The sequence below is a fragment of the Ranitomeya variabilis genome, chromosome 5 (genome assembly GCF_051348905.1).
Source record: "Ranitomeya variabilis isolate aRanVar5 chromosome 5, aRanVar5.hap1, whole genome shotgun sequence".
Lineage (NCBI taxonomy): Eukaryota > Metazoa > Chordata > Amphibia > Anura > Dendrobatidae > Ranitomeya > Ranitomeya variabilis.
In genome coordinates, this window is record NC_135236.1 from 489,716,569 (window position 1) to 489,735,592 (window position 19,024).

General features: G+C 47.8%; 1 protein-coding gene across 3 annotated transcripts in view; it reads left to right on the forward strand.

Moving 5' to 3' along the window:
- NR1H4 (nuclear receptor subfamily 1 group H member 4) overlaps positions 1–19,024 on the forward strand; it is a 329,336-nt gene that overhangs the window by 255,512 nt on the left and 54,800 nt on the right. For all 3 annotated transcript variants that reach the window (XM_077265582.1, XM_077265583.1, XM_077265584.1), the window contains 2 exons: positions 505–598; positions 1,739–1,885. In XM_077265582.1, the coding sequence (XP_077121697.1) occupies positions 505–598; positions 1,739–1,885 (241 nt within the window). The remainder of the gene's footprint in view (positions 1–504; positions 599–1,738; positions 1,886–19,024) is intronic.

Here is a 19,024-nt window from a genome sequence, read left to right on the forward strand (position 1 = left end):
TAATCCTGGCATGAGTATAAAGCTATCATTTCTGACTTTACCTTCATTTTCATTGCATCTTTTCATATAGAACATTATACCACATTTTTTTGCAATTATGGTAATGTTGAGCAACCAGAAAGAGCTTTAGAACCCAATGGCAACGCTAGAATAAATATATATAAAATATATAATCACACCTCCTAAATTCCACAATTCCATGTGCCTTGTGCTTTTCAGGGTGTGTCGTAACATTTTTATGAAGGTCACAAAGATAATGATCAAAGATAAGTTCATATTCCCGATGAATATCAGACATGGTGTACTTAGGGTAGGAACACTATAAATGTGTCATTTAGGCATGAATGTCAGTTCATGATAAGATCTGCAATCATAGTGTGATCTACAGATAAACTGACCTCAAAGAAATCACATTTCAAGGTTTTCAAAGCTTAAAATCTATTGCAACCAAATGTTACCACACTGTCTGATTCTCAGTATAAATAATGTTCTGTTTTCTTGTAGGACAACCTGAGTACTGATGACAACTTTGTCTTCCTAACAACTATGGCTACAAGTCATGTCCAGATCTTAGTAGAGTTTACAAAAAAGATTCCAGGTATTCAAATTTAGGCTTAACTAATTAAAGGGAACCTGTCACCAGGAATATACATGTTAAACTAAAGATATAGGAAGAATGGCACTATCATACTTTTTTAATGCATACCTTTAGTGTAAAAATCTGCAGCCTGGTTTTCATTAAATCATCATGATAAATTTCGGTTTCCTCAGTGCTTTGTACTTCGAGGCGGGATTTGTTGGCGGAACTGTGGGTAGGGTCTTCGCCTCAGAGGGCTCAGTCATGGCCCTCCCTGCTGCTTCTGTTGTGTTTATTATCATCGTCATTTAAACTTTGGGCTGGTGCTGTCCTAGCTGTGGGCGGTGCTCTCGCAGATTCAGCTGGTGGCGGTGTTCATGAAAATGACGCCGGTACATGCTCAGATCGACCTTTTCTTCAAAACAATGGCAGTGGAGGTGGCGCATACGCTCATCATTGAGCCAAGATCTTATTCTGCGCATATGCCACCTCCCGGTGCCATTTTCATGAATACCCCACAGCTAGGACGGCTCCAGCCCTGTTTTTTTTCTGCTGGACACTAGTGAAGGGATATAAATTTGTTTTTTCCATAGATTTATGGACGGTTGGTAACCAAGGTGATATCACACTAGTTACCTGACAAACAAGTGTCATGTGATTTATCCGACTGAAATCTTTGTGATCTGCTTATCAGATGGAAACATGTGAGCTGTCACAGCAGCTCACCAATATTTGTACCAGGGTGCTGCCACTAATTTTCTTTCAAATAGTTGCTGAAAGATAAATCCAGAATTCACTGGTGGACACAGACAGAAATGACCATCAAGAACAATATAGGGGCCCTTTGCAGCCCAAGAGCTCCTAAAAATGTAAAAGTGCAACTGCTTTGGAGGTAAACATGGGCCCCCTTACTTATTGGGCTCCTGGGCAGCTGCACAAGTTGCACCAATAATACATCCGTCCCTGGCAGTATTCCAAGCTTCCTTATAAAATAAATTGACGACCATCCAACACATGAAAGATTAGGCATACACTAATAGGACACAAACTTTGCAGCTAGTCTGATGTTCCAGACACAAATAGGACATAAAGCAAAAGTTTGTTGGAACAGCCCTGTTAGATTGGAAAAAAGCTTGATTCTTGAGTTTGTATTTTCTTTAGGTTTTCAAACTTTAGATCATGAAGATCAGATTGCTTTGCTAAAAGGCTCTGCAGTTGAAGCAATGTTCCTCCGCTCAGCTGAACTTTTCAACAAGAAGCTCCTTGATGGTCACACAGACATCCTTGAAGAGAAAATTAGAAATAGTGGTAAGTATTAAGTAATGCCAAGAGAAGATGTTCTGTTAATGAACTGTCCACGCTGTCCTGCTCCAATCGCTGGTATAGTATATAATTAATATTGACACAGTGGACTGACTTGATTGCCCTGATAGTACATCTATAGAGCACATTAAGCAATCTGATCTATCTTCCAGCTGACTACCTGGAGCTGACATTATTTTAGTTTTTTTGCTAAATCTGAGTATGTGCGTTTATTCTTTGTGAAACATCCGTTGCTATTTGCATAATAATATCCCGGAGTTTGCGCTTCCGATCTTTTCAGATTCAAATGCTTTCATACATTTGCTAATTAATCTAATTACAGTTTCAAGGATGGGCTTTTGAATGAAAAGAAATTGCCATATTTTACAGACTATAGAGACACTTCTGGCTATATGACGCACCCAGCATTAGGCAACAGAAAACATCACTTATGCCTCATTCACATGTCTGTGTTTAAACATTTACTTTAAAAGATGGTACCGGTGTCATCAGTGTTTTGGATCAGTGTGTCATCAGTGTAATATCCATATGTGTGTTTCTACCATCAGTGTGTCATCAGTGTTTTTCACGATTGATAAAGAAAAATGAATTACAATGCTTCTTTAATACTTTCCAGTGTTAAAAATGGACAGCACACAGATGCCATTCTTGTGCTGTTTGCATACAGTTCCAGAGATAAGTTTTTTTATGTAGTGCTAGTTTTTATGGTTTTTACAGGGGGGCATTGCTCACAGGTGTCTCTGTGGGGATGTCTTTAAGCTGCTCTGCATTATTACCCTCTGAGTAATGTCCCTTGGAAAAAAAGCAGAAATTAGCCCTAAATCTAAAGGCCTGGAACTATATGGCAGAGTTAAGAAAAAAAATTGATACTTAAAGAAGCGGGAATTAAAAAATGATCCATTTTCGACCTAGTAATATAGAAATAATATTAAATGCTTATCTTGTAGTTTAAAGATTTCTGGTCAGTCTACATTCCAGCAGCCAAGTTCAACTAAAGTTTAACTTTGCTCACCAAACTATACCTGAGAGATCAGTCGCTGATAGTGGCTTACCACCACATGTGTGCAAATAGAAATAGAAGACTTCCAGCACAGGAAACCTTTTTCAGTAAAAAATTCTTTTATTTAAAGGGAACCTATCACCCCGTTTTTTCAAGATTAGATAAAAGTAGTGTGAAATAGGGGCAGAGCTGGGCTTTACATTAGGGCCTTTTTGGTGCCTTTACACCCCCGTTAGGCTGCCGAAATACCTTTGTGAAGTGGCCGTTTTCTGCTGTCACTCAAGTTGGTCAGGTCGGATGGGCGTGGTCACAGCGCTGTTTCTCCCCCAGATCAGGCTCATCATTACGTTGGTGGCGTAGTGGTGTGCGCATGTCCAAAGAGAAGATCCACTGGCCAGGAGATTCAAAACAGCGCGGTCTTCGCTATTCGCCGTTTACCGGTGGGCGCGGCCATCTTTCCTGTGGCCGCGCGTGCGCAGATGGAGCGCTCTGCTGCCCGGGGCTTCAGGAAAATGGCCGCGGGATTCCGCGCGTGAGCAGATGGAGATCGCGGCGGCCATTTTCCTGAAGCCCCGGGCAGCAGAGCGCTCCATCTGCGCACGCGCGGCCACAGGAAAGGTGGCCGCGCCCACCGGTAAACGGCGAATAGCGAAGACCGCGCTGTTTTGAATCTCCTGGGCAGTGGATCTTCTCTTTGGACATGCGCACACCACTACGCCACCAACGTAATGATGAGCCTGATCTGGGGGAGAAACAGCGCTGTGACCACGCCCATCCGACCTGACCAACTTGAGTGACAGGACAAAACGGCCACTTCACAAAGGTATTTCGGCAGCCTAACGGGGGTGTAAAGGCACCAAAAAGGCAGTAATGTAAAGCCCAGCTCTGCCCCTATTTCACACTATTTTTATCTAATTTTTAAAAAACGGGGTGATAGGTTCCCTTTAAACATCTTCAGCGATAAAAAACAGTAAAATCAGTCCTTCCTAAAGTCTATTTCAGATGTCCGTGGCAATTGATCCGAGCACAGAACGCTAATGTATGGACTAGCCACAGATCTCCAGACCCAAGTGTTACATTCATATATTTCTATTAGGCTGTCACACTCGGGTCGAAAGAGCCACAGCCAGTCTGTGCTTTGCAGTCCAATCTCAGACCAATCTGCACAAATGTCTGAATGAGCCAGGAAGACAGTCAGTGAGAAACATCAGTTTTGATACCAATTTTTATCGCATGTGCTAGATCATTGAATTCAGGTTTTTCATTCAGTTCCAATGCCCCAAATATATACAATCCAGGCTCTGGCCATGCAGTCTACCTTAACAAAACAATTGTGAAGCGAAGAGTCTTTTTGAAAACTTCACGTATACCAACATGGTAATGTAATGGGACGCTACCAAGCCCTGAAATTTCTTTCCCTCCTAAATATTCCAACTCAACTCAATGGTATTATTGAAAAGTGGAAGGGAAGTAGAAATGTTTGAGAATCACACAAACTCAGCCATAAGAGAAGAGCGCGTAAAGTTATAGAGTGGGGTCACTGAGTGTTGAGACTCAATTATTCTAATTTACTGAGATAAGCTCTACTAGATCGCTCTATTTGTATTAACTCTATATAATATATGAGTTTCACTTTTTGTATTGAAGAACTGAAATAAATTAACTTTTTAATGATATTCTAATTTAGTGTGAAGCAGTGCCAGGGAGGTAGTAATGGCCGAGAGCATGTGTGTTAGCATGCCCTGGTCCCCGTCACATGAATATAATGTCTTCCCTGCAGCATACCCTCTGTCCCAACAGTATCCCATCAGACTGGTTGGAGTTTGGCTGCCGGCCTTGGTGTATATGAAAAGACAGGGTTCATTTCAAACTTATAATAATGTAACACTTTACTTTTCTTCGTTCACAGCACATCTTTCCCAGTTACAGCATCAGCACATAGTTGCATGCAGTTCACTTTCCCAGCTTTCCCTGCGTTCCTTTCTGCATCCCTCAGTACGTTCCCAGGTCGTACCGCATCTTGCGGTAATGCAGCATCCTCCTTGTCCTGACTCACTAAGCTTGGGTGTTTCCTCGTCCTTTTGCCCCGGATCTGAGGGCATCAGCCCATGCGACGATCTGCCACATAATGAGCGACCTGCATTTCCTGTACTTTTCTCTTACTTCTGTTCAAACTGCTGACAACAGACTGCTTCAGCTGCACGTCTCTTCATCCAGACTAAGGATGGCTGGGTACTTGCTTCAACATTGCGGAGCTGTCTGCCCTACATGGGCACCAGGGCCCTTCAGTCTAATATCAGGAAGTCTTTTCCCCTTAATCACAGCTTTCTTCTCCTAAATAACTATGTACATGATTGTGCCCCATCTAGTGTCCGATCCGGGGTACTACGCTGACCCTATCTTTCCTTACAGATGCAATACATAACAACATGACATATACACTACAAATAAATGTAAGTGCAGCGCCCCAGAGTCCTGGTCGTTGCAGTAATGTCGCTCTGCCACTAAGGGGAGTGATGTTACGTCTGATTGAACTAAAGGAGTTTCTCTGACCAGGTAACACTCACACTACACTTCACACTCCGGCCACCAGGGGGGGTGGTTCTATCTAGTAGGCCACTCCTCACACTCTGGTAAAACTGGGGGTTGGACAGGAAGACAGGGAGAGAAGTAACTGGGAAGAGCTAGTGAGAGGACCTGTCAGGGATGGGATCCTGGCAGTCTCCTAAGAGCAGAACTAACCAGTGAACAACGGGAATACAGTAAAGAGGAATTAGGACCAGAAGGAGTCGTGCTGTTAGACCGAGGCAACATCCTTCTGAGGCGCAAATAGTCGGTGGCCGGAACGCCGAGCAAGTAAGAGACTCTAAGTACTACTGCAAACCACGGCCGGACAGCCAATTATAGGTTGGCTGTCTCACACAAATCACCTAAGCAGACAACGGAGGCAGCTGTGGGAGAGGGGCGACTCTAGGGTCCCGGAAGAACTCCAGGCCTACCCCGTCATACGGGTGCGTCCTACCATATCACCTGGGGGACGGAGAGAACGAACATCAGAGACAGGCAGAATCAGTTGTGAGGACTATCCCGGGAGCTCAGCAGGAAGAACTACAACACCCAGCGCTAGAAGGTAGACACTGATTCCCACCTGTAAAGGGAACTCCTGATGTGCCTTTGGACCGGCCGGTCTCTGACAGCCCTGTTGACAGCGCTCTGGACTGAGGACTCTAAAACCTTCAGTAAAGAGGTAAAGAGACTGCAACCTGGTGTCCTCGTTATTTACTACGACCTACACTGCACCGCAACATCACCACCATTTACCACCACTTTTCATTGGACGCCCCTCAGCAGGGTCACGGACCGGGTCTAGCCACCGTGACAACCCCAGAGCAGAGACTCAGAGGCCCGGTACCGGGTACCCCTCGGCCTTGCGGCAGTGGGGGCGCTTCATTTTGGCGTCACGAACAGGATCTACTTAAGCCTGAAGAATCAGGTCATGTGTGCCTTGGAACTGTGATTTATTGTGCTTGGACTGTAACTTATTGCAAAGACTGTGCGTCGACAATTGCCGCCAAGAGTTCCTGCCACGATTCGCCATCGCAGTGTGCGGAGGGAGGAGCCACAGCTTCGTGGGCGGAACCGGCCAAAAGAAGCGCGGAACGAGAAAGCGCGGTAACGTGCTGATCCCGGAAGAGGAACCCCGATCTCCAGCAGGTTAGTGGAGGAAGGGCCAGCCATGTCCGAGTCGGGAGGAGCGGAGGAGGAGGCTGCAACCGGGGACGCAGGGGCACCTCCGGGCCCCGCAGCGGGCGAAGCCGTGGCCCTAATACCACCACCGGTTGCCGCAGAACCCGCTGCCCCCAGCAGTCAGTCGGACACTGCCGCTACCACAAAGGCCATAATGCCCTTCTCTATGCCGTACCTGCCCGGAGCGGCCTGGCTCCCGCGATACTCCAGGGAGTCGCATACATTCACTGACTTTAAAGAAGGGATCTGCAGCCTGCTCGAGTTCTATCCCCTGACCGAGCCTCAGAAGGTTCATATGATAACCGGCCAACTCTTTGGGGCGGCTCTGAGAGAATTGAAGTCCTGGCCCGCCGAGGATAAGGGAACTGCACAGCAGATTTTTGCAAAGCTTAAAGCCACCTTCTATACTCGCACTGCTACAGAAATTAAACTGACTTTCTATGGATGCAGACAGAGACCGCAGGATAGCTTACAGGACTATGCCCTTAATCTCCAGGAGGCGATGCGGGCCATTAAGCAGAGTGACCCCGGCAGCATGCAGGATGAGGATAAACTCCTGAAGGAGCGGTTCATTGAGGGGCTCCTGTGCAGTCACCAGCGGGGCCAATTGCACTTCCTGGCCATGCAAAATCCAGACTTGACTTTTGCGCAATTCAAAGATAAAGCTATCCAGGCATTGCAGGAGCGACAACCCAGCCGTGCAGCACCTCCCCGGCGCCCCGCTCTCACATACCACCAGGAGGTGGCGTCGGATGCCCCAGTCGCCGCCGAGACCGATGCCCAGAGCCTAGAGGACGACTCCCCTGCAGGACTTCGCCTCCAGATGCAGGAGCTAACCAAGAACGTTGCTGCCCTGGCCCGGACGGTGCAGTCCCTACAGGAGGCCCCCAAGGAGAAGATCCAGTTGGCCTCCAGACCAGAGGATGTCCCTTGGATGCGACAGAGGAGGACTCCACCGACCAGAGGCCGGAACGACGATCGCTTCCACCAGGACGGTCGACCCATCTGCCGCCGCTGTCACCACGTGGGCCACCTTGCAAGGTACTGTCCTTTAAACGAGCAACCCCTGGGGCAAAGGGCCAACCCCCAGGAGTAGGACGGTCAGGCCCGCAGCATTGGAGAACCAAGTACATTGGAGGACGACCAGTTCTCCCTGTAGTGGTTGATGGAATCCCCTTGAACGCTTTACTGGACACCGGTTCTCAGGTGACAACTATACCTTACGTGCTTTATAGACGGTATTGGGAGGATACCGATATTACTCGTGGCCCTGACGATGATTTCACCATAATAGCCAGTAATGGTCAGCCGTTGCCACAAGTGGGGTATAAGGAGGTCACCATCAAGGTGGGGCGGGTGGAATTGAAAGCCCAAGGGATTGTGATTGTTGATATTGACCGTCGAGAATGTAATCCCATGATGACTCTTGGTACTAATGTTATAGAAAATTGTCTTCCAGAAGTTATTGTTTTATTGCAACAGGTGGCAGAAACCGCTGGCCACAGTGAACAACGTGCCCTGCAGAAGGAAATCAGAGCTCTGATGCAGAGACAGCAGGTAGAGCTGACTGGTGGTGAGATTGGTCGTGTCACTGTGAGTGATTCAAACCCCATCGCGATACCCCCCAGGAGTGAAATGTTAATATGGTGTCGGGCAGCCATAGGCCTCAGGGGAAAGGACTACCAGGCCTTGGTAGAACCCGTATATTCAGACAATAGGCCTACTATTCTGACAGCCCGGGGGGTGGTCGACGTTCGCCAGGGGAGAGTGCCCGTGCGTGTCCTCAATTGTGGGGAGGAAGAGGTTCACCTCACCAAGTATGCCACGCTTGCCAAATTGTTCACTGTTAATAATAGTGTGATACAGACACCTGAACCCTTGGTCCCGTCAAACGTGGCGGAGGACAACGGTTCTGCAGAGCACTCGAAAGACTGGTGTCGGGAATTGCATGTGGGCACTGACTCTACCCCATCCCATCAAAAGCAGGGGGCCTACAGGGTGGTACACGAGTACGAGCAGGTATTCAGCAAACACCCCTTAGATTTTGGGCAGGTGAAAGGGATCCAACACCATATCCCCACGGGAGATCACCGACCCATAAAAGAGAGATATCGCCCTGTACCCCCAGCTCATTACCAGTGTGCCAAGGACATGTTGCGGGAAATGAAGGAGGCTGGGGTGGTGAGAGACAGCTGTAGCCCCTGGGCAGCTCCGTTAGTCCTTGTTAAAAAGAAAGATGGTACAATGAGAATGTGTGTTGATTACAGGCAGTTGAATCGCATTACACATAAGGACGCATACCCACTGCCCAGGATAGAGGAGTCTCTGGCTGCCTTAAAATCTGCTAACTATTTCTCTACCTTAGATCTCACCAGTGGGTACTGGCAGGTTCCTGTAGCGGAGGCGGACAAAGAGAAGACGGCCTTCACGACACCAATGGGTCTCTGCGAATTCAATTACATGCCCTTCGGATTGTGCAATGCTCCCGGGACGTTCCAGAGGATGATGGAGTGTTGCCTGGGACACATGAACTTCGAAACCGTGCTGCTGTATTTGGATGATGTCATTGTCTTCTCTAAGACCTACGAAGACCATCTGAATCACCTGGCCGAGGTGTTTGAAGCCCTGTCCAACTTTGGCTTAAAGGTGAAACCGTCCAAGTGTCATCTGCTGAAACCTAAAGTGCAGTACCTGGGCCATGTGGTGAGCGCTGAAGGAGTGGCCCCAGACCCCGACAAGGTCACGGTGATCAAGGACTGGCCAAAGCCCAGTGACCTTCACGAAGTCCGGCAGTTCCTCGGGCTGGTAGGCTATTACCGGAGGTTCATTAAGGACTTTACCAAGAAGGCCGCACCCTTGCAAAACCTGTTGGTGGGCCAACCAAAGAGGACCAAGGGGAGGAACACCCCCTTTGATTGGAACGAGGAGCTGGAGGGATCCTTCACTTGTTTGAAGTCGGCACTGACGGGAGAAGAGGTACTGGCTTACCCCGAATACGACCAACCGTTTGTGCTGTACACAGATGCCAGCAATGAGGGATTAGGAGCCGTGCGGTCCCAGGTCCAGAAAGGCAAAGAAAGGGTGATCGCTTACGCCAGCAGGAAACTCCGTCCCACGGAAAGAAACCCTGATAACTACAGTTCCTTTAAGCTGGAATTCCTTGCCATCGTCTGGGCAGTGACAGAGAGGTTCAAACACTACCTGGCCTCCGCGAAATTCACCGTCTTCACGGATAACAATCCGCTAACGCATCTGGATACTGCCAAACTCGGGGCCTTGGAACAGCGGTGGATGGCCCGGCTGTCCAACTACGATTTCACCATCAAGTACCGGGCAGGACACAAGAATGCCAATGCCGATGCCTTGTCCCGAATGCCCAATTTGCCAGAAACGGGAGAAGACCCGGAGGCACTTGAAGAGGTGGAGCTGCCTGCATTCCATCGCCCCAAAGCCACTCAGAACTCTCATCATGTGAAGAACAGGCACAGGAACCAACCGGATGCCACGCTGAATCCCCTGCCCCATCACGGATGGGCGGAAACTCAGGATGGTGACCCCGCGGTCCGTCGGGTGAAAGAGCTCTTGACGCAGGCAGGGTTGCATCCCGGCCCAGATGATCCACAGGAAACCCAACAGCTGTGGAAGGGGAGAAGCAAACTGTTTATCCATGATGGCAAGCTGTGCAGGAGGAGCATCGACCCACGTACTCATGAATTGGTGTGGCAGATAGTGGTGCCAAGGCGAGATGCGCCCATGGTTCTGGGAGCCTACCACGATGGAGCCGGACACTTCGGATGGAGGAAGCTAGAGAGGCTACTCCGAGGGAGGTTCTATTGGATTGGCATGAAGAGAGCCATTGAGAAGTGGTGTCGGGAGTGCGGTCCATGTAGCCTGCGCAGGAAGGACCGTGGCAGCCAACGGGCTCCCCTGCAGCCTATCATCACCAAACGGCCGCTCGAACTGGTCGCGCTGGATCATGTGAAGTTGACACCTAGCCGGTCCGGCTATATCTACGCTCTTACCATCGTAGATCACTACTCCAGATTTCTGGTGGTTGTACCTGTCAAGGATCTAACGGCCAGGACTGCCGCCAAGGCCTTCCAGGAGTACTTTTGTAGACCCCATGGCTACCCGGAGAAGGTACTGACTGATCAGGGACCAGCATTCGAAGCAGAAGTGTTCCAAGAGTTCTGCCAACTGTACGGGTGTAAGAAGATCCGAACCACGCTGTACCATCCTCAAACCAATGGGATGTGCGAAAAGATGAACCAGGTGGTGATCGACTTATTGAAGACCTTGCCCGTAGAGGAACGGAACCTGTGGCCGACAAAGTTGCCTGACTTGGTGGATATCTACAATCACATCCCAGTAAATTCCACCAACTGTACTCCAGCGTACCTAATGAGGGGAAGGCCTAGCCAGTTACCCGTTGATCTGGACATGGGGGTCCTAGTCCCCGAAGATACCTCGCCGGATGCAGATTGGGATGCAGAAAGGCAGCGAAGGTACCGCAAAGTACAGGAGTGCGTGGAAAGAAGTCTCGCCCAGGCTAGGCAAAAACAAGAAAGGGACTACAACCAGCACGCTCCTGCGATTCCCCTGTCACCTGGTGAGCAAGTACTTAAACGAAAGAGGAGACTACACAAGCTCGATGACCAATGGGAAGCAGAACCGTATACCATCCTGCCATCCGATTTCGACAACACGAAGGTCTGTCTCATCAGCAAGGACAGAGGGGAGACCTCGACAGCGGTATCCAGGGATCACCTTAAGGTCTGCCCCGATAAGTTGAGAGAGAGGGACACGGCCCCAGGAATCTCCCCGCCGGTGGAAAAGGAGAAGATGATCCATACCGTCCTTGGTGATTTTCCCCAGTCCTGGACTCAGATAAATCAGGCCATCGTGGTACCTGTTCTAACGTTTCAACAGCCGGACCCACCAGAAACAATGGTGGTACCAGATCATCCGGCCCCGCAACCTCAACAAGCCCTACCTGAAGATGCCATGCCAACCGTTGAACCGGCAAATCCTCCCTTTGCTATCGGTGAGCCTGCCGTACCTACTGTTGCCAGCAGCAGCAGCCCTGAGAGCTTCAGCCTGCCAGTGCTACCCAGACTCACTGAAAGTGTAGCTAGAAGGCAGTACACTACACCAGGGGTAGCAAGTATAGTGGGCCCTGTTAGGCCAGTAGCAACCCCTGTGCTGCGAAGGTCCACACGCAGCACTCAGAATCAAATTCCCCTCCGCTACAAAACTTAGAGATACTAATAAGGGCTGTTATTTAGTTGAAAATGTTTGTGAATATATCTTTTGTTACAGGTTTTAAAATGGACAATAGAGTAATGGACGGTAAATTGCTCCAAAAACTTCTAAAAGGGGACCCCTTTGTTTACCCGGGGTCCCCGCTGTTTCAACCACTGAACTGAGAGTCATAAACTGTGCATGACCTAACTTTCGCAACGTTCAAGAGTCCTCACCTCCCATAAAGGGAAGCACTGCTATGTTTAATTGTTTATGATATTTCAAAATTTTGTGTGTTTTCTGTTAACATGTAATGTTGTTCTTGTTTTCCCAGTCCGGGAGTACTGGATTTAACCGGGGGGGAGTGCAGCGCCCCAGAGTCCTGGTCGTTGCAGTAATGTCGCTCTGCCACTAAGGGGAGTGATGTTACGTCTGATTGCACTAAAGGAGTTTCTCTGACCAGGTAACACTCACACTACACTTCACACTCCGGCCACCAGGGGGGGTGGTTCTATCTAGTAGGCCACTCCTCACACTCTGGTAAAACTGGGGGTTGGACAGGAAGACAGGGAGAGAAGTAACTGGGAAGAGCTAGTGAGAGGACCTGTCAGGGATGGGATCCTGGCAGACTCCTAAGAGCAGAACTAACCAGTGAACAACGGGAATACAGTAAAGAGGAATTAGGACCAGAAGGAGTCGTGCTGTTAGACTGAGGCAACATCCTTCTGAGGCACAAATAGTCGGTGGCCGGAACGCCGAGCAAGTAAGAGACTCTAAGTACTACTGCAAACCACGGCCGGACAGCCAATTATAGGTTGGCTGTCTCACACAAATCACCTAAGCAGACAACGGAGGCAGCTGTGGGAGAGGGGCGACTCTAGGGTCCCGGAAGAACTCCAGGCCTACCCCGTCATACGGGTGCGTCCTACCATATCACCTGGGGGACGGAGAGAACGAACATCAGAGACAGGCAGAATCAGTTGTGAGGACTATCCCGGGAGCTCAGCAGGGAAGAACTACAACACCCAGCGCTAGAAGGTAGACACTGATTCCCACCTGTAAAGGGAACTCCTGATGTGCCTTTGGACCGGCCGGTCTCTGACAGCCCTGTTGACAGCGCTCTGGACTGAGGACTCTAAAACCTTCAGTAAAGAGGTAAAGAGACTGCAACCTGGTGTCCTCGTTATTTACTACGACCTACACTGCACCGCAACATCACCACCATTTACCACCACTTTTCATTGGACGCCCCTCAGCAGGGTCACGGACCGGGTCTAGCCACCGTGACAACCCCAGAGCAGAGACTCAGAGGCCCGGTACCGGGTACCCCTCGGCCCTGCGGCAGTGGGGGCGCTTCATAATCCTCTATTTTAAGGGGGATAGAGTGTGGAATAATTTCTGTACCCCCTTACATTCCCCCTCCCGTTAACAATGGTTGTCCCTGACCATTTTCCCCAAAATTTTAATATATGCAATGTATACTCCTCGCAGGGAGGTAAAAGTCCCTTTATTACAATGCACGAGAGTCCTGTCTCTTGAGAGGTACCTAGCTCACAGCCCTCCAGGTCACACCTACAGTCCATGGTGGGGAACAAAGTTTGTTTTCCCACAGCGTCCTTAGGAAGGTGTCCCCCCTCCCTTTGTGTATGGCACCGTCCCGTAAGCCACAAGCAGGCTGTCTGGTATTAGAACACAGTCTGTTGCTGCAGCCACACATGATCCATTAGTCCAAAGACCCGTCGCTTCACAAGGGCTAAATCCTGCTATCCAACAGAAATGGAGCAACAAGCGCAACAAAAACAAAAACAAATAAAACAAACATATCAGTCTCTCCTGGCCATTCCGGCTGTATTACTCCCGACTCTGGGGAGTGTTCCAGGGCTCCTCTGCCCTCAGGGATGCGTAACAGTCCTGAATTTTTGCACTGGTGCAACAAGTACAACGTAGTGAATTTTTAGAAAACATTATCCCAGTGTTCAACAGCGTGCATCTCGTGCTGCTTAATCACAGTGGTCCCATGCCTGCGTACAGGCTGAAGAAGAGGAGAACTCTGCAGCCGCAGAGTCCATAGGTTGCCATGATGCAGATGAGGTAGATGAGGTGAGAGGCACCGACCGTTCATGAATCGTGCTCACATAATGTTCCAAGCCGTAATCCTCGGTACACAAGACCACAGCCACCACATAATAACTCCTAGGGCTATCTTCTTTAAAGAAGGAGACCCAGTCTCCCTCCACAAGAGGCCTCCCAAACTTCACAGAGGTGGCGTTCACATGCACCTTGTCATTGGTGCCTTGCTCCCGAATTAAGCCATACCCCAGCTCTAAGCCTGCACAAGATGTGGGCCTGACCACCCGATCAAGTGGCACCGGGTTGCCATACGGAGGATCACTTCCCTACACCCGGGGCCGTGGGACAATCCGGCCGGGTAGAGTAGAAGGCCATGGCGGGGACCAGCCTCCTGGGGTCAGGGGCCAAGGTGCACTCACCGCCATTGATCTTGGTGGTCCAGCCGCACCCATCCTGCGACCATTTGATCCTTTTGTGGACCCTACTGCGCACTCCAGCTCTTAGTAACGAATTTCCGGCTCAGCCTTTTCTTCCAGTTTAGGCTCCTCCGGGGCTGTCGCTGATTCCTGCCACCGTCAAGGCTGAGGAACTGCATGTAGAAAAGCTGCGGAGACACCATCACGTGTTTCTCAATGCAAGCAATGAATAGCCAGGTCTTTCACCGGGAAGGAACAACCACAGGAAGGGCAGCATCCAATAAAGTAAAACCACCTATGCCAAAACATGGTATCCATCCACAGACAGCTGTTTCGGGGTATTTGCCCCTCATCAGTGTAGAGTAGGAAACTGGCTATTAGGAGCAGTGCCTAGTGAAAAGACTATAAACATAAGGATGAATGACCTCGGGGAGATCAAAACATCCAACACCGGGGAGACACCATCACGTGTTTCTCAACGCAGTGATCCAGAACACTGCCCCCATCCCTAAAGGGAAATATGCAAATGCATGTAGAAAAGCTGCGGAGACACCATCACGTGTTTCTCAACGCAAGCAATGAATAGCCAGGTCTTTCACCGGGAAGGAACAACTACAGGAAGGGCAGCATCCAATAAAGGAAAACCACCTATGTCAAAACATGGTATCCATCCACAGACAGCTGTTTCGGGGTATTTGCCCCTCATCAGTGTGGAGTAGGAAACTGGCTATGAGGAGCAGTGCCTAGTGAAAAGACTATAAACATAAGGATGAATGACCTCGGGGAGATCAAAACATCCAACACCGCGGAGATATATCACGTGTTTCTCAACACAGTGATCCAGAACACTGCCCCCATCCCTAAAGGGAGGCTTTTGGCGTTCCTGCTCCAGATGATGTCGTAGCTTGGGCTACGGTAGCCGCTGGCGACTCTCCTTCACAGGTAATGGGCTCGTACTGACATCAACGTCCCTCAGTTGTCCAGTCCATGTTCTCTCCTCCTCCTGCTGCCACTTCCATTCCACTTGGCCTATGCCTCAGCAGTGACAGGTACAGGAGTGGTGCATCGCTGCTGGCAATGGATCTCGCAATGGCGCCATGCAGCTGCACGCAGGATTTTGTTTTAGGCTCCACCCATTCCAGGGTAGGGTCGCTTCCACCCGCTCCACCCATACTTTGGTAATCTGTTGCAGGGGGGCGGGATCTTCGTATTGGAGTCACATCCACATTTTCTTCATCTTTTCCTTTCACTTCGACAATATCTTCCATGGCATTTCCCTGCAGCACAGTTGTGGCATCCTGATGACTACGCCAAGTGTGAGGGAGCACCAGGGTCATAGTCATGGCCGAGAGCATGTGCATAGGGGTGCCCTGGTCCCCATCACATGACTATAATGTCTCCCCTGCAGCATACCTTCTGCCCCAACAGTATCCCATCGGGCTGCTTGGAGTTTGGCTGCCGGCCTTGGTGTGTATAAAGAGACAGAATCCATTTCAAACATAATGTAACACTTTACTTTTCTTCGTTCACAGCACATCTTTTCCAGTTACAGCGTCAGCACATAGGTGCATTCAGTTAACTTTTTCAGCTTTCCCTGAGTTCCTTTCTGCATCCCTCAGTACGTTCCCGTGTCATACCGCATCTTGCAGTAACGCAGCGTCCTCCCTGTCCAGACTCACTACGTTTGGGTATTCCCTCAACCGTTTTGCACTGGATCTGAGGGCATCAGCCCATGCAACGATCTGCAACATAATGAGTGATCTGTATCCCTGTACTGCTTAGGACCTTTTCTCTTACTTCTGTTCAAACTGCTGACACTAGGCTGCTTCAGCTGCATGTCTGTCCATCTGGTCTAAGGATGGCTGGGTACTCACTTCAACGTTGCAGAGCTGTCCACCCTACACGGGCACTCGAGCCCTTCTATCTAATATCAGGAAGTCTTATCCCCTTAATCACGGCTAGCTCCTCCTAAATAACTATGTACACGATTGTGCCTCATCTAGTGTCTGATCCGGGGTACTATGCTGTTCCTATCTTTCCTTACAGATACAATACATAACAACATGACGTATACACTACAATTAAATGTAATACTCTATTTTAAGGGGGGATAGCGTGTGGAATCGTTTCTGTACCCTCTTACATTAGTGAGAAGCACTGGTATGTACAGTATGTCTGTGTATAATTATGTCTGGTAATTTGTATGATACTACATGTGCACAGGTAGTATGTATTCAAGTAGCGTTTGTGTAGTGTACGCACATCTGACTAAATGTGCATACCGGCATATGAATGTATGTGTACTGTATGTGTGAATGTGTCTGTATGGGTGTATATCTGGAACACATTGTATTTTTCTAAGATGCCTGTATATACTAGTGTATTTTGGTGTAAAAACATTCATATGTTTAGGCATATTTACTACATCTGTAAGGGCTCGTTCACATCCGTGTTAGGGAATTCAATTTTGTCTTTCCATGTTTAGGAAATAACAAGTGAAATTAACCCCTTTGTGCACCTTGATGTAACTATATTGCCATAAGAACATGAATGTTTGAAGCGGGATCAGGAGCTGAGCACACTCCATATCGGGCATGTCAGCAGTGATACATACCCGTTATCTGCCTGTAATAGCAGTGATCAGTGCTAGCCTCTGCTGCTGTTTTAAGTATTTGATATGCCCTTGTCGATCACAGACAAAGGCATTTAGATGGCCAGTGCATGAACTCATGAGCTCCCCTAAGCTTTCCTGTTACGCAGTTGTGAATTGCTGATGAGTTGCTGCCATGTTGGTCTTTCTATGAAGCCCATCCTGAGGACCGAGTTCCTTTGAATACGTCACGATTGAAGTGTCAAGAGTGCAACGTCTTCTTGCACCAATCTTATGACTGGAAGAGAGTGGTGGCAGGGAGACTAAAACCTAAACTTCTCCTTGTAGCCAATGCTTTTCTAGTAAGTTGGCTTACCAGGTTTTGAAAACTATTTACCTGCACATTGACTGTATATCTGCAGATTAATAGCATTTCTTGAGGTGACAGGTCCCCTTTAAAGAGGTGTCCATGACATTTGTAGGATTTCACTCTGGCTGCTTAATTGTATAATGTACTATTTGGATTTGCATGTTTTCACACTCTCTGCACTCATCACATTACAGCTCCATATGCAATTTGAATAGAGACAATCACAATCCAATCGCTTACTCTTCTGCTTCTCTCATTGTTTAATATGTGAAAAGCAGAAAAAGAAGAGGTTGCCATATCATCATAAGTAGGCAAACTGTGTATGGAGCAGTGATGTGAAGAGAGCGTGAAAACAACCGAATCCTAACAGTATCCTAAAACAAAATTTGAATATTTTTTGAGGGCTGATATAAAGTTTCCAAAAATTGTTTATTTTTTTTTAAAGGTAGTGTGCGAAAGAGCCTATCTGTATAACTTTTGTGTAGTGTTCAGCTTCTGCCACCACAACATGCTGTCTAATGAATTAGGTGAAACTATGAGAACAACATACAATTTCCAATCCACAGAGTTGTTATTCTGACATCAGGATCTGTTCCAATAGCTCTGTAGTAAGCATTGTTTTGCTCCTGTATCTTCGCAGTAAGTTTGTTATGGACACACATCTATGTAGTAAGCTCAGTTCTGGTACCGTATCTAAGCATGACTTGACTGTCACCATATCTATGTACTAAGGTTGGTTCTGTACCATATGTATGCAGTAAGCTAAGTTCTGTTCTTGAATCTATGCAGTATGTTTGGTTCTGTTGCTGTATCTATGTAGTAAGTGTGGTTCTGTTCCCATATTGATGTAGTCAGCTTGGATCTGTTGTCGTACAGTATCTGTGCAGTAAGTTTGTTTTTGTTCCTGTGTCTGTGTAGTAAACCCATTATCCATGTTGTAAGCCTGGGTCTGCTCATTATCTATATAGTAAACCTGGTTTTGCTCCCATATCTATTCAGTAAGCACTCTTTCTTTTCCTGTATTATGTTGTAATCTCAATGCTGTTCTTGTATCTGTGTAGTCAGTTGGCTCAGTTCATGTATCTATATAGTTAGCTTGGTTCTGATCCTGTATCTTTGTAGTGAGCTTGGTTTTGTTCAAGTATATATGCAGTAAGCGGAGTCCTATTCCTGTATCTATGTAGCAGACAATTATTTGTAAAGCCTGTTACCTCTGCTGCTTTAACCCCTTCATGACCCAGCCTATTTTGGCCTTAATGACCTTGCCGTTTTTTGCAATTCTGACCAGTGTCCCTTTATGAGGTAATAACTCAGGAACGCTTCAACGGATCCTAGCGATTCTGAGATTGTTTTTTCGTGACATATTGGGCTTCATGATAGTGGTAAATTTAGGTCGATAATTTCTGAGTTTATTTGTGAAAAAAACGGAAATTTGGCGAAAATTTTGAAAATTTCGCAATTTTCACATTTTTAATTTTTATTCTGTTAAACCAGAGAGGTATGTGACACAAAACAGTTAATAAATAACATTTCTCACATGTCTACTTTACATCAGCACAATTTTGGAAACAAATTTTTTTTTTGCTAGGAAGTTATAAGGGTTAAAATTTGACCAGTGATTTCTCATTTTTACAACAAAATTTACAAAACCATTTTTTTTAGGGACCACCTCACATTTGAAGTCAGTTTG